Below are 25,257 nucleotides of genomic sequence, written 5' to 3'. Positions count from 1 at the left end.
ATGATGATATTGGGTTACGCATAATGAAAAGCTAGGGGAACTTGAGAGCGACCTGTGGCACAGCAAAGGAGGGAGGGGCCTCAGGTGGAACAACAGCCTGACAAAGAATCAAATTATTCTTATTTTCATAAAGTACAATTATGCTACTACAAAACTGAAACCAGGAGTGTTTTTCCCCTTAAATATTATGGCAATGACGATTAGAGATGTTAAGCAGAAATATCTAAAAAAAAAATTTTTTATGTATCATTAAGGGGTTAACCCCGTTCATTCATACACTACCATTTGTGTGGGGGAAAAATCATAAAACAAAAACATTTTTGGTTACATATAACCAAAGATTTATTAAAGTGATGCCCCGTAATTTTACCGTGCGTTACTCACAGGATTAACCACGGTCAGCTGACCTGAATGGACTAATAGGATTTAGGAATCTTTACTAAGTATGAATGAATACATCTTTAACATAATGCAGAATTTAAGTGTTCAGGATGTGATTTAAATAGTAAATTTGGCATGAAATCTGGTAAACTGCTCTATGCTAAAAGTTTAAGTATTTGGCTAAATTTATTATTAAATATTAATAATACATATTTGGTATTAAAATACTGCCACTTGAAGTTCATATCAAAGGTCATTATTATTCTTGTATTATTCTTGTATAGCGCCACACTACCAAGTCTGTTTTAATGTCATTCGACTTCACCGTCCACTTCTATTATTAATCAATTTTCCTAAGTTTGAAAAAAAAAGAAAAGGAAATTATATTTAGTCATGATTAGGGGGCCTTTATATAGACTGAGAAATAGTGGACCAGGAAAAGTGCTTTGTTGTTTGTACACGAGTGGCCATTCTTGGACTTTCTAGAAGTTTTTGTCTCATTTTTTATAATATAATTTACAACAAAAAAGAATATGGAAGTCTAGTATGATTTGGAAAAATATATTTTCAATTTTGTTACATAGATGAAAAAAGATGACAAAGAATCCAAAATTTGTACAAAAGAATATATTTTGTTAAAAGCACACAATGTGATGAATATCATTTCCCGGGTTTCATTACCGGTTATCCATAAAAGATAAAATATGAGATATATATAAATGATAAGAAACAAGAGAAATGGCTTTTAATCTTTGAGCCACATGTCATACCATACAAGCACTATAACAGTGTTTTGTAACATTAAGTGACTGTCAAAAATAGGTTCCAGGAAACATGGTACAAGCGATGACATCTGATATTGGAAGAAAAAGACAGATTTTTATTTCTGTGAATAAGTCTCTCTCTTGAACTGACTTTTTTGACTTTCTGCTACATCGAAAAATAGTTTGATCTGAAATATGGCAGTCAGATTTAATCTTCAATTTTGGCAGTTGAAATGTGACCTTGAGTGGATAATAATGTGTCATTTAATTCAAATGTTTTCATGCTTAAAATGTGATAACATTATTCAAAAAGTATTTTTACAAGTCTCAAGTGAATATTGAGGATTATAACCAAGTGTCACTTTTTAATACTTAATAGTGATGAGAAAGTTTGTTGAAATATCAAAGAAATGTCTGACTTTCCAAATTATCTGGGGAAACAAAGTGTCAATTTTTAATACTCAATAGTGACGAAAAGTTTGTTGAAAAATGAAAGAAACGCCTGGCTTTTAAAATATCTGGAAAAACAAGTTAAAAGGAATAATGTTATTCAACATAGAAGGCTGTCAATGAAATATTTTCAAATATTGAACTTAATAAAGAAAACAAAAAAACGCAAAATGAATAGTAACATAGTATTAATTCAAAATGTTTCATAAAATAATAATAATAATAATAATAATTTATTTTGTAAAGCGTAAAATCCACAAAAGTGCTCTAAAACGCTATGTAACAGCAAATAAGAAATATAAAAATATGACACAAAATATGTAGTAAAAAATGCAGAATTAAATACAATATAAATGAGTATGAAAAATAAACAAAAAAAACATGCACGTTTGAGTATTGCACATGAAAGAAATTTAAATACACAGTTTAAAAATTGCAGTAATGCTGTCTAAAAAGGAAAGTTTTCAGCTTTGATTTAAAGGTCGTGAGAGTAGGAACAGTTTTCAGTTCAGCTGGCAGCTCATTCCAGAGGCGTGGCCCAGCCACGCAAAAAGCTCTGTTCCCATAGCTGTTTGTCTTGGTGATCGGAACCTCCAGACGACTATGACCAGCAGAACGTAGGGCTCTTGTTGGCTGATAAAGACGGATCAGATCTTGCAGGTATGGAGGTGCCATGTTGTTCTGGCACTTGAACACAAGAAGAAGGACTTTGAACCTAATCCGCTGTGATACTGGCAGCCAATGAAGTTCATGCAATATTGGGGTAATATGATTAGACGTTCTTGTTAGTGTAACGATCCTTGCTGCTATGTTTTGGAGCCTTTGCAGTCGTTTTATTTGTTAAAATAAAGAATAAATAAAAATTAACACAATTAACTGAAATGGAAACATGACAAAATAAAGTGTAAACTTAAGAATCTGTTCATTAACTTACAAAACAAAGACAAAAAAATATATTTCTAGTTTTAACAAACTATGTATTACCACACAGTAATATTTATATCATAACTAAAAGCAACCAAAAACATATGATAGAAATTGATAACAATTTTTTTCATCAAAATCCATGAACTACAGGCAGTTACTATGCAAATCATTGAGAAAAAAAAATTCACAGTATGTTTACCCGAAACTTCAGATATTACAGTGACGTTAAAAATAAAAAAAATAGTAAATAGTAAAATAGTAAATAGTAACATAGTATTAATTCAAAATGTTAAATAAAATAAAGAATAAATAAAAATTAACTTAATTAACTGAACTGGAAACATGACAAAATATAGTGTAAAATTAAGAATCTGTTTATTAACTTACAAAACAAAGACAAAAAAAATATGTTTCTAGTTTTAACAAACTATGTATTACCACACAGTAATATTTATATCATAACTAAAAGCAACAAAAAACATATGATAGAAATTAATTAAAAAAAAATGAAATAAAAATCCATGAACTACAGGCAGTTAAACTATGCAAAGTGAAATTATTTTTCCTGTTAGTAAGAAAACACATAATCACAGTATGTTTACCTGAAAATTCAGATATTACAAAATATATAAGATATAATATAAGATGTTAAAACTAAACAATCAAATAGACGTGTACTCGACATATCAAAGTTTTAAAGGATACTAAATTTGATCTGTCAAATTAAATATGATGGAAGTCTGAGCATTTATTGGACATTTCGTTGATACAGATCTTAACAAATTTAGTGTCCATCCATAAAGATATTGTGTGATTATTTAGGTTTTATTCTCTTGGAAATGTATATAGCTTCATTTTCAGGGGGAGCAGAAGAGGTGTAACACTATAGGGAAGGGGTAGGGGGGGTTACGGGGGTATAGGAGCTTAACTTAAGTGGGTTGTGTGACAATTTGGGTTTTTTTCAACCTCACAATTTAATAGTATTTATTAGAACAACCTAAATATTGCCTCATGAAGCATCATTTGTATTCTGTTTGATTTTTTTCGGGACTGGAGGCACCCCAACCTTCTTGCAACCCCCCACCCCACCCCTACCCCAGCACTAGATCCTCCTACCCCCGTCATATATTGCAGATTCGGAATGAAAAAAATAAACTTCTTTGAATTGCTTTAATACACAAGCTAATATGTAATCATCTTGTAAGATGGTTTATACTAACAGTGTTTTATCACAGTCAATTTGAAGAATAATCTTGACCTACTGCGCTCGAAAAAAAAAATTCACAGCGAATTTTGCTTCTGTATATTCAGTGGGAGCGATTTTTGCTGGTATTTTGCAGTACAGCTTAATGCACCTGTCTTGAGTATGCAGATACTTGAACTTGCGAAGCACTGTATTGTATTTCACTTCAAACACACCTGTAAATCCAATCTCTCTCTGATTCCTCACTATTTGCCAAAGTTCATCTCGGCCCCTTTTCTTAGTCTCATTTCGTCACGGGTTGATTGACGTTTTGGCCGTTTCGTTCGTTTCATCAGTATACAGAGGTCAAGTTAGAGTGTGGAACTCGAGTCAACATATATGCAAATGTTGTCGTTAAACAAAGCTGTGACTCTTAGCTAATTAATAAAAAACAGGTTGAAACCGATTTTGTTTTACAAATTTCACCAGTCCTAGCTCTGGGACTGAATAGTTTAAGGCAATTCGTAACAGTGTCCGACAAGGGTAATTTATAATTAATCTTTTCCTGCTTAAAATGTAAAACGTTTTTTCTTTCGCTTAATTCAGTGAACTTGTAAAAGCGAGTAACTTGAGTTGAATCGATCGGGGGTCAATATTCGTTGATACGTGTTTTGCTTTTTAACCAAGCAAAAAAAACCAGTTTGGTAGTTAACCACCTCAAAATCAAAGATCTGCTTAAAGGAACACGGTATCATTTCTGAACCAAGTACAATTGTGCAACCAGTTTGGTAGTTAACCACCTCAAAATCAAAGATCTGCTTAAAGGAACACGGTATCATTTCTGAACCAAGTACAATTGTACAACCAGTTTGGTAGTTAACCACCTCAAAATCAAAGATCTGCTTAAAGGAACACGGTATCATTTCTGAACCAAGTACAATTGTACAACCAGTTTGGTAGTTAACCACCTCAAAATCAAAGATCTGCTTAAAGGAACACGGTATCATTTCTGAACCAAGTACAATTGTACAAACCGGAGTTTTTTTTTCTTGTTTTCTTCCTTTTTTTGTATTTTCCCAATATTTTTACTTGAACAATCCAACGCTTAAAATATTAACTGGGATAAATACTTAGTAAAGTATTAATATTAAGTAAAGTAGTTCAGTTAAATGACTAAAACTTTACTTTTTTTCCGGTTCCTTTTTGTTCTTATTATTGGTTTGAAGGCTTATTTACTTATTTTAAATTTACAACAGAAAACTGATTGATGATTTGAAAGGAAATAAGACAGGAAAGTAAGACACATTCTTATAAGTACTGTACTACTCATGCCTAGACCCATCCATATATAAATGTATTTTTATTGCGTTTGCAATGACCAATTCTGCCAGGTTCACGCATCACACCAAACAGGAATCAAACACTAAATATATGTCAGTTTGTCAATATATGTGAGTTTGTTAAATGAAGGCCATTTATACCAGTCCGATAATTCATCTAACATAACACTCCCAAGGTCTGGGGAATAATTTCCGAGGTCATAGCTACCAGCATAAATTTCTTTAGCAATTTTTCAGCCTGTTAATATTGGACACCCAATACTGATCACTTTTCGGTAATCGGTAAGGATATATTTGAGACTGATTTTGGGAGGTGTTTGATACAGAGTCCAAATTGCTCCATTTCGGGTCATTCTTTCCCACACTGTTGCTATGGTGATACAGACAGACCATCAATGCAGCAACCCTTTTTATCGAATTGCATCGAAACGAATTGAATTGACTAATTACTTAACTTTGATCTCATCATAGCTCCTAAACAGGTCATTGGCCTTCAAGGCTTCAAATATGCTAAAATTTGTCAAATAATGGCCACTCATGTATCCACACAAACAAGCATTTTACTACTGTGCCTCAAAATATCCTCACAGGGAATTTCCTCAAATGTTTCAAAACATTTTTTTTTTTTGAGATTCAGAACTTAAATCAGGAACATACTTTTCAAACCTTTGTGTAAGTTTTAGAAATGGCTAAAAGTTGGGGCAGACAATGAATACTGACGACCATTGAACATTAATAAACAAATCATATGAAACAAGCCATGAAGAGTGCAATTAACTGAATTCCTTTTCGTAATGTTGATATACACGCTGTTAATATGGTGATTTTAAGTAACATCACTATCACTTACATCACACTTAATACATAACAGAGAGAGGCATAGCATGTTCCTTTAAACTTTAAGAGAGGTATTTTGTTTCCAGTACATGGTCATTATGATCGAGAGCAAGTAGGACAACTTAACCTTATTTCGGAGATTAAACAACTCCTCTACGAGAATCGATTTACATCTCTGGAGCACTGGTCTAGATTTCCTGGTTAGAGGGGAAAACAGCGTTATAGTAAACCATCTATAGATAAGGAACATGAAAGTATATAAATAAAGAATGTAGAATGAATGAAAAAGAAAAAAGTGGTACAAGTAAAGCGTTCTAATCTCCGTCTTGCAGGGTTAAAAACTTGTTGTGTCTTTTCTCCGATGAGTAAGATTTCCTGAATCGATCTGTCCAAAGTATTTGGTTACTTCATTACAATTCACGATGAATTAACTTTCGACTATTATCATATTGAAAAACCGGAATAAATTCTTATTATTATACAGCTTGGGGATATAACCTGAAAGAATTTTTGCTTTCTCTTAACACTTTAGTTCAACACAAGAACGGTATTTGGGGGAGTCTTTTAGGGGAAATGGGAAAGGTTAATAAATAAATTAATAAACGTAGGCCTACTGCTCTATTTCCCATAGCCCATGGGTAACCATATAATGCACCTTGTCATAACCCAGTTTTACTCTCTTTTTTTTTCTTTTTACTTTCTACAGCAAGATGAAGAAATTAGGTTTGCCTCCAATATGTAAACATAGAAGATTGGAAACTTCTTTTTCAATGTTTTTTTCTCTATCAGCCTATTAGCACTGCTAACAGCATTTATAGGCCACATTGCAGCCTTCTAGCATGATCCCACAGCTTAGAAATATCACCATAATATTTTTTTTTTAAATTATGTTATGTATTAAACATTGCCCCATTTTCAAGCTAAATCAGGTTGTTTGACATTTTCTATGTATGCTTATTACATATTCATGAGGTGACAAGTGCTCATTACATATTCATGAAAGTAGGTGTGGCTATGTCAAACATGATAAAAGAGTTAACAAAGTATTAAAGCCATGCATGTTTCTAATTAGTCGTGTATATTGTGTAGTTTTGTGCACTTGTAAAGACTGTATGTGTTTTACTGTTGTTGTTTGTGTGTAACTTGTAAACAGGTAATTTGCACTGCAACAATATATACATGCCAAACTTTCAATGTAAATAGCTGTGAGTCTGCTGTCAGGGAAAATAACAGTATGTACTTGCGCAAGCTTGCGTTAAGTTCCACAGGTGTGCACAATCTTCTGCATGCTTGCAGGAGTTGAAGAAAACTTTTCGCGATCTTCTGCATGCTTGCAGAAGTTGAAGAAAACTTTTTGCGGTCTAACACTAGTTTGTACGTGCTTGCGTAAGCTAACCATAAATTGGCTTCGGCCCTTGTGCAATCACTTGCTAGCACCACGCAAACTTAGGGAAGCATATCTTAGCATGCACAACCTGCTGCAATTATCATGCAAGCTATAGTTGCTAGCATGCACAATCATCGTGCAAGCTAGTTTTTTTGGTAACGGAATAGCCACTAATGCAATTTGTACAAAGTCACAACATGGGTCCAGCAATTTGTACAATTCGCTTCTCTGCCTTTTGGCTAAGATCATTAGCATTATGTTCCCCTTCTAGACGAATCGTGATATTAGTAAATACCAGAAGTTTTGATTTGCGCTTGTTTTTTAAATATCTTCTCTCTTTACCGGTAATAGGCCTAATTTTTTTTGGATATGTTGACCATGGCATATTTCGTCAAGCGTTGTGGGTATAGGATCTGAACACTTGGGAGAACTGTTTCTTTTTTTCTTTTCATTTGTGGAGCATGCCGGTCACACAAAGCATGCTGTTGTCATAATAAATTGCATAAATGATTATATATAGGCCAAGGCAGATTAGATCATTTAAGTGTGTTGTGGTTCAGACCACAAAGTACAGATGATTGGGTGTTGGGATGTGGAGGGGGGAGGGGATGTGAGGGTCATGAGGATAGGATTAACTATCTGTTCAAGGAGACAACCTGTAGTGTAGCCCTATATGTAGCCTACGTCCATTATTATTATTGAGCCTAGCTATTAGGCAGATGTGAACACCACCTATGTTGTACCACATAGTATATTGATGTGATTGATCCCCCATCCCCCCCTCTCAGGCTATTAGGTGAAATATTGTCACATATATGGAGATATTATTATCATTATTATTGTATAAGACTGATCTCATTAGGCAATTTAGCTACATGGCATGCCTACGTTGACATCATAATACAGTATGTGTTAATTATCACAATCACACAAGGTCTCGTGTTAGAGCCCACTAAGCAAGGAGTTCATCAAAATATGAAAATTCTATGCTTCCAAGCAATAAAAAAAACACCTGATATTTATAGATTTAAGCTTCTCAAGAGGTTGATCATCATTGAAATTACATTGAAACTGTAGCCTTCTTAATACCAGATCCATTCCCTTTTGAACCATTCTTCCTTAAAGAAAGTGAGAAAATCTTTCGCAACCAGCTATCAAATTCTTTCCTGAATATTATGAACATCACAACATCATCAAGCAACCATACAACTCACCTTTGTTCTAGTTTTTCATACAGGAATGATTACAAAATGATATTTGATTTTTTTACCTTTGTTTCCATAAACCAAAAGTTCATAAAGTTTGCATCCCAGGGTTTAAGAATGAATCATGGTACAGTGTTTAGAAACACAATGGAGAAACTGGAAAGGCCTAATCGTGTATATATATATCTTGAGATGAGAATATCACTCATCCATATATGATGTCATTAACGGCAATCATTTCTAGACGGAAAATACCTCCGCCGCTTTGATTTATGGCGATCTTCAGTCGAAGAATCTTAGTCATCTGTATATTGCCTGCATCTAAGTAGCTCACATCAAAAGAGAACTGGGTCCATAAATTACGAAATTTGAAAGCATCCAAAGGATACTTAGGCCGACACTCGGGGAAGAGTTCTTTCTCATGATTTCTTTCTTCGTAGAGTAACAAACCAAAAAGTGTCTCGTTTCGATACTGTTCAATGAGCAAAGTCTAAATTTTCCATATGACTGTACAAGCAAGAAAAGGATGGTATTTTTTAAAGCAGTTTTCTTTACAAACGTTGAGTTTGATATACATGTCTTTTTCGATAACTATTGCACATGATGAAATTCCACAATGATGCGATCGATCAATTTTTATAATTGCCATCTTCGCACCACATGCCCATGTTGTTCACTCTAGTAAATGTGAAGTGCATTAATTTTTCTGTTTTTTCTATGGTATAAATTTTGACCTGAAATGGTGGAACCATACCAAATTACTTGATCACAAATCTGAACAGAAGCAAATGATGCAGCTACAGACCATTGAATACATTTGCTATTTGGATCCAAAGTATAGGCCCCACAATAGGCTACAGTAATGTCTGTAAAAAGTATTGAATCACAGTATTACAGACATTTCTCAAATTACTTTGTGTATTATGTCTTCATGCATTTCAGTGATAATGTATTTGTAGCATCTTTGTTAGGTGGGTAAGCATTGGTACAGACTGAGGCAGTCTATTTCTCACCTGTGAACGGTGTAAAATTCACTAAGAGGATAGCTAGGGATCATTGAGAAGAAGAGAGATCGAGGCATAAAAAGGGGAGAGGGGGGGGGGGTTCCAATACAGGACAAGAGCATCAATGACGCAGTATCTCAATACTGGAAGTTTTAATTTTGATTCCTAATTTCAAATCTTTGCTCTGTCTCTACAATTATCAATATCAATCATGGTACAACAAATATATAACTTGCATTTTTGCTACTTTGCCACGAATAGTCTCTGCAGGTTACACTTTATCCTGCTAGTCTTGCCTTTAGCCCTCATTGCCTGTTAGTCGAAAGAACGACGTTGCAAGGTTGAGTAATGTCATCAAGGGCGGCTGAACCAGGGGGGCACAGGGGGCACGTGCCCCCCCCACTTTTCCTCAGGTTAAAAATGTGCCCTTTTTCTACATAAAAATTGAGGTGTCTCAAGTTTAGCAAGAGGCCAGGGAACCAGAATGAACACTCGGGTTGGCCGTTTCCAGCCATCTGAGGGGTTTGTAAAACCAAAAATTTTCTTGTACACTCCGCGCCAACCGATGGTGGCGCGCCGCTCAGATAGTCGTGCATACAACTTTGCAAATCCTGGCTACGCCCCTGACTTTTAATGAATTTCTGTGGGTCAAACTCAAAGCTATTTCGAATGGAAAAAAAATTGGTTAAGATATTAACAAGAAATAAACTCTAATTCGGAAGATTCCTACATTAGCAACTAGCATGATTTCACCTCATTTTGTCTCAAAAGAAAACTTGTTCCTTGTTTCCCAATTTGCACATTGGATATTGCAGTGCTAGTATGCATATTTTCCTTGGGGGGGGGGGGGGCGGGACGTTGATGGAGTGATGTGTATACGCAAATAAGTTAATACAATAAGAGTTATAAAGGGTACTAAATATAAGGCTGCATCAGTCCAATCGAATTTCTGCAAAGTGCCCTTTGATGTCGGTGCCCCCCCCCACCAGATTAAAAGTGCTTCCACCGCCCTTGAATGTCATAGAATACCTATGAACTTGTTTTTTATGTGGTATCCTTCATCTTGGGTCAGTCTCTGTTGGACTTTTTGGTCATATAGTTTGACGTCAATGACAACGGCCAAATTAGAAGAGGCGAACAACTCGACCATATTCTTGATGCCTGCCTTGAGAGCTAGGCCTATTGACCTACTGTATGTTACTGTAGACTGTAGTGGTGACTACCATCAAAACTGTGTCCACTTCTAGATATCAAAACAACCCACGTTTTTCCATCTCAATTTTTCTGACATGAAGATTTCATGGATTTATGACTTGGAAAAAATAATGTAAAAGAAGATTACAAGTTTTTATATGCAAGTGATGGGTGGCCTCCTCCTCCCCTAATAGCCACCTCAGTTCCTCTCCATTTTGTTATTTTATTTTAATTCTTTGTACATTTGATGTCAAACATCACAGGTTCAAAAGAAAGCTAAACATGCTTCTTATAACCTTATACATCTTATATCCTTATAAATAAAACATAACCTAATACAATTTTTATAGTCTTATAAAAGTTGTGATGCTATGGCCGGCTCCTCTTTTATACGTACCCATCAAACAAACTTACCCTGGTCCTTCCTAGGAAAAGCTGTCTGAATACCAGTACAATGCTAATGTGGCTATCACTGAAAGCCTAATAGGCCTAGCCTAGGCCTATATATATATTTTTTTAAATGCACTAGGCCTAAGTAGCCTTCAGAAGTACAAGAATGTGTATACGTAATTATACAAAATACATGAAGGGCAATCGAACAAACTTATCATGGCCCTTGCTCTGAAAAGCTACCTGAACACCAGTACTATCCTTAAATGGATGTTACAAAAACGAAGGCCTAATATAAATTAAATGCACTAAGTAGAATTCAGCAGTACAGAATGTGTATATGTAATTAGAATGCAATACACTACACCTCGCGTACCTAACTACAGTACAGAAAATTGGTCGCGAGGGTAGCCATTTTCGTATATCTAACATGTAGCTGTCATGAGTCATAGCCAATCTGCTACAAAACAGACTTGGGGGCGGGGATTAATCATCAAAAACGGACCTTTTTACTAAAAGTATGGGCGGCAGCTCAGTGTTGTTTTAAGAAAGAAAAATCATTTAAACATCAAATAAAGCAAATAAAAGCCATAAAATGTCATATACAGCTGGTAAAATTCTTATTAATACCTACCTGTAAACAACAAATGAAAGTTTAAAATGTTAATAAAATATATAATACATAGGACCCTATCTTAGACGATACCACTGTTGAAAGACAATTCCATTCTATACTCTTTCATAAAACATAAGTTTTGGAGCGTGTGCAAAAAAGGTCTGCAAAGTGTGTTTTCAGCCCGATTTGGCCCGATTTGGACATAAATCGGTGAAAAAGTCATAGAATGATATACAATTCTGGAATAAAAAATAGTAACTTCTGTTGGTCTATATGATATATTCTTGCTCTGGAAATTCCAGAGAAAAAGAACTTTGTTTGAAGATGCTGAAAAATTGTTAAGAGAAGAGTGAGTCCCACTTACTGTTACAATATCTCTATACATGTAATGTATTGAGATCAAAAGAGACCAAATTGGTCCATAGGCACAAATTTAGTTGCTTTTTGGTACAATGTTGGTTATGTAAGCCAGGTTTAACAAGCAAGGAAAAGCAGAAAAACGAACAAACTGACTGCTTCAGATTAGCATTAGTAAACTATAAAGGTAGCTTCCTGAAAGTTTGTTTCCCCCCCCCCCCCCTTTTTAGCTCTTAAAAAATCTCTCTTTATCACCTTGCAAGTTGAAAAGAAACAGTATTTAAGGCACCTAGATGCCACTTTGCTGCCTACGTGAATCGGAAAAATAATTGTAAGGCCTATAGCAAACCATCTTTCAAAGACCTTGCCCACGACTTAAGATCTCTGAAAATCAATATAGCTGAATGGCTCAGTCGACATTTACAGCTTATCGAGTAACATGGAAAATGTCGTAAGCCGAAACATTACCGGATGAAGTTTAAGCTCTTAGCAACGAATAAGAAATGCAACAGCGTGTGAGTGCCCTAGAACGGCATTAAAAAGGGCTGAAGAGATCACGAAGAGGAATTTTCCAAAAGCCCTCCTGGTCAAATGGAGGGGGGGGGGGAGGAAAGAATTTGCCAACAAGAGTTTCAAAACAAGCCATCTTGAAGGGGAAAATATTGAAGTGTTTACTGAAAGCATTTATTCAAATATCATCTCCTCAAACCATCCCATGCAGAGGAAGACAAGATTTTCGAATTTCAAACAAATTTCCAGAGCTCATTCCAAATATACTTTTCGATGGACGGATGGGTCATGCCTGCTAGATACGATCATCGCTCGGGGAATTTTTTTCTGCATATTCAAGAGGGAGATGGTATTTATCAATATTCTAGCCTTTGGAAATTATTCTTCTGTTACTCTCGGGGGATTTATATACGAGTCCTCCGATGCAGGATTAGAGAGAAACGAAAAGAATAACTTGTGAAGGGATCAAATTTCTCATCGCCTCCAGTTTCGTTAATGACTGTCGCCGACTAAGTGAAGAGAGTAGCTATGCTTGACCAAAACACAAGGGGATTGAGAGAGAGAGAGAGAGAGAGAGAGAGGCGGAGAGAGATGAAGCTCTGGTTTGGAGTGGATCATGGCAGTGTGTATCATTCAGCATTTCTGATGGAACCCGTTGCTAAGAGAGAGCGAGGGATGGGGTAGTTATGTGGAGTGGATAGAGATACCACTAGATGTTTGTTTTGGTTTCTAGTTACAACAATGTGGGATATTCTCACTGTATGATTATGGTTGTCATCTATCAGTACAGAAAGAAATCTTTGGAAAAACAGGACTTTGTTACACCTTTCTGATTCGATACTTTTCGGGAGAAAAAAACACCTGATTATCTATCTACTGCATAAAAAGTCTGTGTCGGTAAATGAATGAAGTTAGAGGAACTTTGACGTTTCAATCCCAGAAGGTTCTTCTACAACGGCAAACTATGTTTGCTTTAGTTCTGCTTTTGAAGAAGCTGGATCCTGCAGCTACGATCGAAAGATCAAAGGGTATCGTGGAGGTTTAGTACAGTGTTCGGTTTGTTTTCTGGTTGCAAGAACCCAAGGTATACACAAGATATACATCAAAGACATGTCATCACAGAACAACAACAAATGTGTCTGCTTGTTATTGTTTGGTCACTCCAAGGTCAACCCTAGCTTCCTGTCACACCAAGTCAAGAGTGGAGGTTGCCAGCTCTGCTAAACCCAACTCTCAAATGACATTCCTATACCCTGAAGAATATTTATGTGTTCCGTAGGGTACCAGTTATACCATAAAAGTAAACTGCCTCAACCATATTTCCAAAAGAATGCAGGCCTCAAATATTTTACCTTGCCATGTATACATAATCCATATGACCCTACAACAACCTTATTATGTATTGATGGGGTTTTGTTGTCGTTTCGGGATTACATTTTTACCAAACTTGCAGATTAATCTTTACACTTTCTATACCTTATTAAAATAAACATTAATAATAAAAACACATAAATAATACAAAATATATAAAAAAAAAACTACAACATTTGTTTCTTGAGGTAGAAAGGAACAACCACGAAATAGCATAATATTCTGTGAATAGCTCAAGTCCTTATGACTTATCAAGCCTACCGAAAGCATTCATGCTTCGGTGAAGGCATCTCTGTTCATACTGTGAATGTATGTCATGATAAACAAAACTGCATGCTGGGAATTACATGTTCGCGGATAACAGGAAACCTCAGGGGTGCTGAGGTGAAACCCTTGTCATTCTGGTGAAGTGTGGCGGTGCATAAAGCCAGTCGATCCAAAGTGGATGTCGGGTAAATGCTAACGATGTGTGTCTGTCCCAATTAACTTACGAGTCATTAGACACCATTTCTGAGATACTTGTGGTTTACATTTGCAATTCCTCTGAAATATCAAACTACCCTCATAAACATTTGTGAGCAAATGTCCCATGGAATATAATATTATAGCTATTCAAAAGTACATCGAGAATACTAATATCATGTTCAACCACAAGGTATGCATGTGAAGCCTGCCATTATTTTCTTCCACATTCCTACCATGTATTAATGTCATTGTCACTTTATCTAATAATAATATACAAATAAGGAAGTACTTTGATCGGAAGATTTGGATAATGGAATATATTGAGCTGTTCACTTTGAAAGGTCTTCAGTATTGGCCCCATATTTTAGCATGCTAAAAAATTGAGAGAAGTTTTCAAAAGAATTTTCCTGGGTGGCCTCAGATTATTTTTCACACATTGAGTATTGTTGTAGACAAGTCTTTGTATGGACATCTCCTGACCGCACACTGTATGTGTACAGTTCCTTCTTGCTATGTAATAGCTGAACCTTTAAGCATGTTCTATATTTAGTGGCCTGAACCAGCCTTTTCCAACTGAAAGAGCTAACGAGAGATGGGAGGAGGGGTGTAAGCATATTTTACAACAGCCTTATGCTGTGTTCAGGACCCTACATATGGGAGGATTCAAATGATTTCCTTATGTCAAAGTTGGCATGTCTACTCTACCATCTCTGCTCTTTCCTTTGTTTTGCACTGTAACTAGTTCTTGAATAATACCCGTAGCTGACTGTTGAATTAATTAGAAGTTTGAATGTCTTCGTGTTCATATTTTTTCCCCATCACATTTGTACATGTGGATGTGTGTGGAGGAACGAGCATAGAAAAGTCACTCGCACATCCCAAATTTCCCGAGATCTACCACGAGAGCCTATTAAAAGGTAAACTGTTATAGCAGTGGTATTAAAGGGTGCATTTACAAATGCAATTTCGGTACTATACAGTACTCAGACTGGAGTGCATTTCTGATGATCTTTCAGACATACTGCTTCCTTAGCCCTCTCTCTTTCAAAGCCCCACCCTGTTGATATCAAACAATTTTCTTCACCAATAATAGTTTAATGCTGGCACCATGGTACTCAGTGTAGAATAACTTAGCTAAGCTTAGAATCTTATTTTGCAGAAACGTTTGTAATCTTCCATTATTCACTGCCAAGGATGAGTCATGGTCGTTTCTGTTTCATATTTTAGATCAGTTACATGCTGATCGGACTTTTCCACGCCTGCTCACATGGAACAGACATATATGCTACTGAAGCATGTTCTCTGCACATGTAGTTACAAGTACCAAATACAGCACAACTGCAGGATATTCTCACGCTAACTAATGTTACTAGGTGTTTCGGTCATGAGAGAAAAAGCAATGTTACTCGGTCTACAATTAAACCGAGCCAACTGACAGATCTAGGCATCCTAAATGGATCTTAGCAGTTCTTGGTTGGCTATCGATGTATAACACCATACAAAGACAAATGAAATTATCTAATAATTGATAACTCATAATTCATGTGATCGATCTACTACATAAAGTAATGATTGGACAACTGTGTAACTTCAAGATTATTAACCTTAACTGCTGATATCCCCTCCGGCAGATCTTAAATGTACGCACGAAAAACCCTAGTTCAGCATGCCAGCAAAGTCCGCACAATAGGAAATTGCAGAAGAACTGAACACTGTAAGGTTCGGCAATAATACTCAGACTATTCCTCTACATTTAAGGCTAGGGTTAGTAAGGGGATACATTGTATCCTTCCTGTAGCCTACATGTGTAAAGTTTTACAAACACACACACTGTCAACGAAATTATGTATTTCCTTATAAGCTATTAAAACTGCTACTTTTACACTCAGATAAAGGAACTTTTAAAGTATTCATAAGCATCTATGCCATGGTATTGAAAGAGATGTCGTGTAGCTCAGAGGATCGAAAGCAAAACTTCTTGTAACAGTGATTCACACCTCGACGAGACCGTGATTTCTTTAAAATCAATATCACCGTTGAGTCTTTTTAAACTCGACTCTGTACCTCTGATAGTATTCATTTACAAGGGCCTCCGCTGCAAACAATCAAACCTATTTCCGCCATCGTCAGACGTACGGAAATTCAAGGAGTAATGATCAACAGTTTAAGTCATCGCCCAATTAGGTCAATTATAATCTAAGTAATAAATATCCAGGTACCACCTCGGGTAACATCAGACAACCAGACAAGAAGATCAAGGCCAAGTCGGTTACAAAATCTGGAAAGACCTGCGTAACACACACCTTCAACTCTGTGGGGTCCCTCTCCTCCAGACAGAAGTAGTTAGCGGGGGAGGAAACAAGAAGACGAAAAATTTACCGACCGGCAATCCTTCCGATACGACGCATTCTCCCGAGGGAGTTCCTTGGGAGGTACCGGCACTTTACGAGAGCTCAGTGATTCACTAGTCGTCAGGGGGTGGCCTCACGTAAGAGCGGCTGTAACAGAGAGTTTGATTGATAAGTATTCATTAGTATTCTACAAGATACAATAAACAGGCAGATTGTTACATTCGCTACAAGGTGACCTGAGGAGAGCGCAAGGAATAAAAGATAATGCCGAAGGTACGGAAAATACAAATTAGTTTAAAAAGTTGGAAATGATTGAGATATGAAGAGCTATTTGTTTGACAGGAGAAACTCGTCCGGAATTAAAAACGTGTCCGAACGATTCGAGACAAAATCGGTCGGTGTAGTTAATCAACTGGAGTGGAAGGGAGTGGGGGAAAGTGAAGGAAAATGAAATCGTTGTTTTCTAAGGATGCATGTAGTAGTTTCAAATATTATTGGCAAAAACTTCTATCTATGGGAATCAGATCATAGGGGTGTGATGAAATGGTGCTGTATTTATGTTTGGTTGTAAACATTGAGTTCTTTCCTATCTAGCCATATAAGAAAAAAATGAAATGAACAGCTGAATTTTTTAGGGAGGGGGAATTTGGAAAGAAGACAATATGCTGGTTTGAGCACCATTCTAGTGAGAGAAAAAAATTATGTAGAAATTGCCTCAAAGTATTAAAAATAAATTTTGACTTTGTCAAAATTGGCACTTTTTAAAGTTTCAGGAAAGTAAAAGGAAACCAACACACAACTTGCATTTCTTATGAACTGATTTTTGTTTTGTTTTCTTGCTTAGTTTTTGTGACTTTCAGACTGACTATACACAGACAAACTTCCCAATAGAAGATAGGCATGCATACTATTGCCCAAAGTTGTGCATCAGGAATAATGGCTAACCAGCCTCCCTTATCTGGGGAGGTGGGTGGGGAGGGGGAGTGGGTGGCTGCTTGGTGTTGGCAAAGAATTGTGACAGGAGGTAGACAGACTTGTTAAGTTGGTTCAATTAACTTAATTGCAAATATGGTTGGTTATATATTTTCCATATCTCTCTTTACTTGGAACATGTGAGGGGGATAAAAACAGGGGGAGAGCTCTAACTAAAGGGGATGAAGGCCCTTGCCCCCCCCTCCCTCCCTGGCTCCCACTGTTTATGCAAATGGTCATGGAACTTTATGAGGTCAGCAGCTCACAAATATTCTTCACATACCAGAATGTTTTTGCAATAGGCCAAAACAAACATTTTCCAGCTTAGGTAACTAAAGTACATATGAGGAAAAAAACTTAAAGGTTAAGTTTGAGAAGATCAAGATATCCACAAGTCTCTGAGAGCCCGGTTGGGCCCAAGGCTCAACTATATCACCGTGCTCCGTTTTTTGCACTCTTCTGGCAATCCTTACTTATATTTTAAAAGTGAGTATACATTATTCTATCCGATACATACCTGGGCCCCTCCAAATATCCCTGGGTTAACCTTATTAATCCCAGGCCCTGGAGCTTTATTACTCCCCCCCCCCCTTGTTTCGGAAACCCCTCTTGTTAATTAAGATAAGATACTCACAGTAGTTCATTTGCTTTCTGTAGTTCTGCGATTTTCTTCTCAGTAGCTTCCATCCACTCTCTGTACTTCTCTCCCCAGTGTAACTTTAACTGAATGGAGAGAATCGAAACAGATTGAAACTAACAACAGGATTTAGAGACATTTGTGCAAATTTAACACGAAATACCACAGTTATGCTGCACTTCTCGACAAAAACAGATTGAAACTTAAAACAGGATTCAGGGGTTTGACATTCGTGCAAATGTAACCAGAAATAGTACAGATATTCTGCTATTTTTCGTTTAGATGTAATTGATTTTAAACAGCGTTTAAGTTTTCGATTTTATCTTTTTCATTACAGCTACAGGACCATCACAACAGTTGAACATTTTTCTATTCCCATATTTTCGTTTTCATTTTTATATTTCTTTTTATACGACTGAATATTTTTTTAACCCTTTGCACTTTGACGTATCAAAACTTAAAATTCTAGCTAAAGTCATGATTTCATCATAGAGTGCGAGCTTTGTCAATCTGACCTTCAGATTAAGTTGTTCCTCTTTCTCGCACCACTGGGCTTCCTTCAGACTCAGCTCGGTAAATAATTCTTCAAACTTTGCCCGGAGATCTATATTTTCCACTTGGAGGTTTTCGTTTTGCGTCTGTAGCCCGGCCTTCTCATCTTCCAACGATTTAATGTTTGACCTGAGTTCCTTCAGTTCCTGCTCATGATGGCAAACTGAAGTCTATAAAGAAGATAATTTACAATCAATGAAAGGACGACTTATATGTGTCAAATGTTGGAAGGGTCATAAAGATGGTTTACAGTATTTTAAAAGAAAACAATAAAATTGGGAGATTTCCACAGAAATACAGTTTGATTAAGTTTTTGGAATTCTAGGCTTATGCCAAAAATGGTATTAAATTTTTTATATACTGCCGCAAGAATGAAGCACGGTTTACAGGACATGAAAACATTTTTTAATGGAATTGAAAGTTTTATTACATGGCAGATTTTTTGTTTTATGATCCTGGAATCCTTTGCCCATATGGGAATAGTAACTGTTGCTTGCTGCCCTCACAATAATATTCCTCTTAGATGTTCTTCCCCCCACCCTTTTTCCTTTCTCTGAATTCTAAATTAACATGCATTATTATTACAAAATCAACATGAGCATAAAAGGAAGTCAACTTTTCTTGTTTGATAAATTATCCAGAACAAAAATTTCAAGATCAAATGTTTAAAATAGTCCAGTGTATGCCTTACATTTAACATTTGGGTGTGTCGGGCATTCACGTTCATATTTATATATATATGCTGTTTCGCGATGCTCTCACTAACCAGAAACTAGGCCACCAGCTGTAAACAGGCACGACATTTTGCTCTCCTTCATATATTGTCAAAATTGCCAAATTACATACGAAGGAATATCTCCCAATTTTGACGCCATTGAAATCTTTAGAGGTTTAAGGATGTAATTATTTCATCACAAACCTCATCGTCTATATAACCAAAAACTTTAACACCGATTTAAACTGGGTTTTCGATTTATTCCCCCATGCATCTCTCACTGTTGGGATGCGAGTTGAACGAATAACCTATTTCTGAGTGTGAGACTCCTGAAAAATTCATTGCGGGTCAACCACCTGGGAATTCATTTTCTTCAACAGATGCACAGAATGGCTTTTAAGGAAACAGTAAACTGTTTAGTGAATGGATCAAACATATTTTGCTTTCCATGCCCCCCGCTTTCCCCACCTACAAGCACCCTTCATATACTCAATGTCATTTTTCTGGTCAGCAACAACTAGCAAGCAGCAAAGAAATGAGTAAGGCAGAGACTAGAAGATTTGGTGAGAAAAATGGGCTCAGGAAGAGGCTATGGGAAGGGGAATTTGCAAAGTAAGGACAAGATGGCAACAAGTTTAGCCAATTTTGTAGTCCTACTAAAAACCTAAGATGATGCTTTCCTGAAATGCAGGGGAAGCAAACTTCTTCTTTATTTTATCAGAGTGAAACATAAAGTTTAGATTAGTTTTGTGCAACATCAAAAGGATTTATTTAAAGTACTTCATGTTGATGATCCAGGCATGAAGCCAGCCTCCGTAGTGTGAGGGGAAAATGTTTGTTCCCATGATGAACAGAAGGTAACGCAAGCCACACCTTTAGACATGCTTTCAAAGAATCGCAAGGCAGACATCTTCACTCCAAAATACTCTTCAGATGTTCAGGACTTTCAATCGAACATCAGTTTAAGTTGAACAGAAGTCTGAAAATAAGTCCCTTTTTTGACTATTAATACTCACTTCTTGGCTGAATTTTATTGCACTTGAATGTTCTTCTCTTAACCTTTTCATGTCAGCTTTATGTGCATCTTCTAACTTCTTCAATTCATTGTTGTGTATCTGTATTAGTTCTGAGAGCTTCTTATCAACAACAGGACTAGAGTCACCTGGAGGTCTGGCAATAGATAAGATTCACACAATAAAAGATATTTCAAAACATGAGAAAACTAATTGGTATTGTAGTGAGGTGAAGTTTTGAATATTCAGAGCTTGGTACTACTTCTGTATCCTCAAGGGGGTATTACTATTGACCAATTGCTGGACACCCTCTTCACCCCCAAATAATAGTATCGTACTGCAGTTAATGTAGTAACTGCATTGTATACATGTACATTACTCCGTCAGTTTGCATGTAGTGATGTGAGCTGTATTACTACGCTGAATAGTAGGCACGCTAGCGTGGTGCATCCCAGACATTCTGAGCGTGTGTCTAACAAATAAACGAACGAAGAAAAGTGAGAGTATTTTGATAGAAGTCAAAGTGAAGTTATTGCGTTTCGATATGAAATAAGATTTGGAAGAAAAGATGTTTGGTTCTGTGTACACGTACAACATTCTATACTAGGCCGCTGTCACCCGTTACCCTGGATCCGCCACTTAAATGATCTTGTTGGGTTGAAGCTGTTTTTCCTCCCTTAAATACAAAGAAGACGTTAACGTTAAAAACTGAGTGTCGCCTTTATTGTTGTCACTGATCTTTACCGACGGGCTTACCCATTACCTTCCTCTCCCGTTTGGCCGCGTCCCAACAAATGGTGTCAGAAGTGGGATAGACAACGACAGCATCGACATATCAACGAACCGACGAAAGACAACGCAGAGGAAAGACGGCTTCGACTCAGCGGATCAGGTTTTTCTAATTAAGAATTTTATCTAGGCATAAGCCCAATAGCATCAATTGTAAATTTATATATCTCAAAAATTGTGCCTTTATTTTGTAAATTGCCAATATGACAGACCCTCAATCCAGCAACATAGACCTTCAAGCCATGAACCAGTTTTTTAAGAGAGCCATGGGCTTTCATGGCATTCCGCAAGGACGATTAGCCAAGTTCAGCGGGGAACATGGTCGACCTGGGGAACCAACGCTCAGAGAGTGGCTCGACGAATTTGAGCAGATCGTAAGCCCTCACAGTTTAGACGAGACGGCCAAAACAAGAGCGTTGATAGACCACCTGACTGGGGCCGCGAAAGATGAGGTAATGTGCCTACCGGAACCGAAGCGCACCAAGTATGACGAGGTGAAGAAGGCGCTTTTACTATGTTTTACTCCGACAGAGACAGTGCAGAGTCTAAACAGCACTTTCCATAACCGAGTCCAGCAACCAGGGGAGTCATTGGCGGAATTTAGTAGGGCTCTGATGCGTCTTTACGGACAAATGGAGGGTATGGCCGAACCACAGAAAGAAAGGGAGGCCATTAAGGAACTAAGAAATGGGGCTCTGAAAGAGCAGTTTGTTCGAGGAGCCAGAGAGGTATGGGTGCAGCGGGAGCTGAGAAGAATCTCCATGTCTCAGTCCGTGGATGACTTTGCAAAAATGAGGGAAGAGGCTATGCTGCTTTTTCAGGATTCTCGACCTCAGAGAAGGCCTCACATCAGAGAGGTGACAGCTGGAAGCCATCAAACCGAAGCAGACGAAGCTTCACAACCAATGAAGGCCATGATGGAGAGTCAGTTGAAGTTGCTGGAAGAAGTTGCCAGCTTGAGAGGGGAACTTTCCACTCTGAAGCCGCTGGTATCAGAGGTGGAGGCACTTCGCACGAAAGTGAGAAAACTTGAGTTGAGTAGGCCGAGAGCAAACCGTGGGAATCCTCGATACTCTGGAAGGCCAAGTTATAGCACTCAAAACAGACCACCAGCCCGGGTCCTAGACGAAGTAGAGTGCTATAACTGCCACCAAAAGGGGCATTTCGCAAGTAACTGCTCTACTGCACCTGCATCTTCCTTCCCCGAAAATGGACCACAGCAGGGAAACTACTGACCTCTGTTGTGGAGGGCAGTACAGCAGAGTGTAGAAAGTCGAACCAATTGCCCATCGGAAACCTTAACCCGGAAGCACCAGAATTTCGTTGTCAACAGGATGTTGAAGTAATGCCTATGCAGGAAGTTTTAGTAGCAGAAGTAGAAGTTGAAGACCAAGAGAGAAATAAATTTGTTCCCACGCTGGCAGATGCAGTGTCATCTAGCCCCACGGCCATAGTAGATGTAGGAGGAGTGAAGATAGGCTGCGTAGTGGACACCGGGGCAGAGGCCTCATTAATTCCTTCAACTGTCTACCGTTCCATGTTGGAACCAAAACTAGGACCATTGGCTCCTATAGGAAACTCCCTGCAGATCAAAGGTGTCAGCGGTTCAATAATTCCCATCGAAGGATTCGTGTTTACCCACGTGACCATCCAACAGCGCACAGCAGAGGTTGGATTTTTAGTAATCGGCGGGGATCTTCCAATTGAAGGCAGAAGGACAGAGTTTCCAATACTCCTAGGATGCAACGCTCTCAGCAAGCTGGCCGCTACGGGCTCTGATCTCGAGGATGAATTTTGTATCTTCCTTGAAGATGTTCGCATACCTGTTAGATGTAAACCTACTCCAGAGCAGACAGCTCGTAAGGGACACGTTAAGTCTGGATCAAACAAAGAATTGATCCCTCCACGTACTGTGAAATACATCACTGGAATTTTACCTTCAAGTAATAGAGATGTTCGAGCTTGGCTTGTTGCAGGAATAGAGGCTGTAAACCTGGAAGTAGTCGAGGGATGTGTAGACGCCACTAGTGAGACAGCCCTTATCATGGTCGCCAATACAACCGACAAGCAGGTGTGTATTCCACCTCACACCATTATAGCCATGGCTTTGGAAGCCCACCAGAAGGACGAGGTGATGGTAGTAGAAGAAGAGGGTAGGATGGAAGTAGCGGTGTATGGAGTAATTCTGGACGAAACAGAGATCGTTGCAGCAGGACAGGCAGCTAGAGATGCGCCCACCCCAGCGAATGAATCGGTGAAAGGTCCTGAGGACTTCATACTCCTTGATGGATCCAAGATCACTCTACCACCTGGGATTAGTCTGCAAGGAATGGACACTGAACAAGCTAACAAGATTGCCCTTTTACTCAAAGACAACATGGAGGCTTTCTCCGTCGGTGATTTTGATCTTGGTTGCTGTGACAGTATTCCCCACACCATCAAAGTTAGTGATGACACACCGATTCGACTTCCTTATAGAAGGATTTCCCCAACACAGGTTGCCGAGGTGAAGACACTCCTTAACGACATGCTAGCAAAGAATATAATCAGGAAGTCCTCCAGTCCCTATGCCAGTCCGATTGTACTTGTTAAGAAGAAGTCTGGGACCTTGAGGTTGTGTATCGACTACCGCCAACTAAACGCTGTCACAGTCAAAGATTCGTTCCCACTACCCTGAATTGAGGAGACTCTTGAGGCTTTGGGAGGAGCCAAATACTTTAGCACGCTGGATCTTTCCCATGGGTATTTCCAAGTTGCCATGGAAGAATCCTCCATCGACAAGACAGCGTTCCGAGTTCCTTGGGGTCTCTATGAGTTCACTCGAATGCCCCAGGGGCTATGTAATAGCCCAAGTACTTTTCAGCGCATAATGGAACACATCTTTGGGGACATGAACATGACGCAGCTGATTCTTTACTTAGACGACATACTGGTTTTTTCCACCGATATAGACTCGCACTTGCAGAGGCTGGATACCGTTTTCAAACGACTTGCACAGAATGGTCTGAAACTGAAGGGAGAGAAGTGCAAACTCTTCAAGCCCGAAGTCACTCATCTTGGACATGTGGTTAACGAGAGTGGAGTAGCTGTAGATCCAGGAAAAATCCAGCGAATTGTCGAATGGTCGACACCTCGAACAGTATCGGAACTAAGCTCTTTTCTCGGGTTGGCGTCATACTTATATCGAAGGTTTATTCCTGGCTTTGCCAAGATGTCAGCACCACTACATGCACTTGCAGGCATAAACCTAAGGAAAAAGGGGAGAAAAGTCCAAAGAAGAGAGTGTTGGATTGGACACAGGAAGCGGATGAGGCGTTCAACTCGCTTAAAGAACGTTTATCGACTACCCCACTACTGGCATATCCAGACTTCAGAAGAGGGTTTGTTTTAGAGGTTGATGCTTCCTTGAAAGGTCTCGGAGCTTGTTTGCAACAAGCTGATGAATGGGGTAAATTGCATCCAATTGCATATGCTAGTCGTGGTCTGCGTGGCGCAGAGAAGAATTATACGGACTTGTCCAGCTTCAAGTTGGAACTCCTCGCATTGAAGTGGGCGGTAACAGATAAGTTTAAGCAGTACCTGCTAGGCTCTAATTGTATTGTTTACACAGATAACAACCCACTTACTCATCTACAGTCAGCAAAACTAGGAGCCACAGAGCAGAGATGGGTCACTCAACTAGCCTCTTTCACCCTGGACATACGCTATAAACCTGGTCGGCAGAACAGATGTGCAGATGCGTTGAGTCGGTGCCCAGATAACGACAAGATTCTTGCACAGGAAGAATGTATCGTCGTACCGATAGAAGTTGTCGAGGTGGGTGCGCAAGCTGTTCCCATGGCAGAAC

The 25,257-nt window shown here is 38.1% G+C and overlaps 1 protein-coding gene across 1 annotated transcript in view; it reads right to left on the bottom strand.

The window, feature by feature from the left end:
- Positions 1-1,796: 1,796 nt before the first annotated feature.
- Positions 1,797-25,257, bottom strand: part of LOC139977121 (uncharacterized) — a 28,629-nt gene continuing 5,168 nt past the window's right edge. The window contains exons 3-6 of the mRNA XM_071986220.1: positions 20,625-20,778; positions 18,857-19,063; positions 18,339-18,427; positions 1,797-16,879 (exon numbers count right to left, since the gene is read on the bottom strand). Coding sequence (XP_071842321.1) covers positions 16,846-16,879; positions 18,339-18,427; positions 18,857-19,063; positions 20,625-20,778 — 484 coding nt within the window. The 3' untranslated portion in view covers positions 1,797-16,845. The remainder of the gene's footprint in view (positions 16,880-18,338; positions 18,428-18,856; positions 19,064-20,624; positions 20,779-25,257) is intronic.

The sequence above is a fragment of the Apostichopus japonicus genome, chromosome 12, assembly GCF_037975245.1.
Source record: "Apostichopus japonicus isolate 1M-3 chromosome 12, ASM3797524v1, whole genome shotgun sequence".
NCBI classification, from domain to species: domain Eukaryota; kingdom Metazoa; phylum Echinodermata; class Holothuroidea; order Aspidochirotida; family Stichopodidae; genus Apostichopus; species Apostichopus japonicus.
This window is presented reverse-complemented; position numbering and strand designations above follow the sequence as displayed.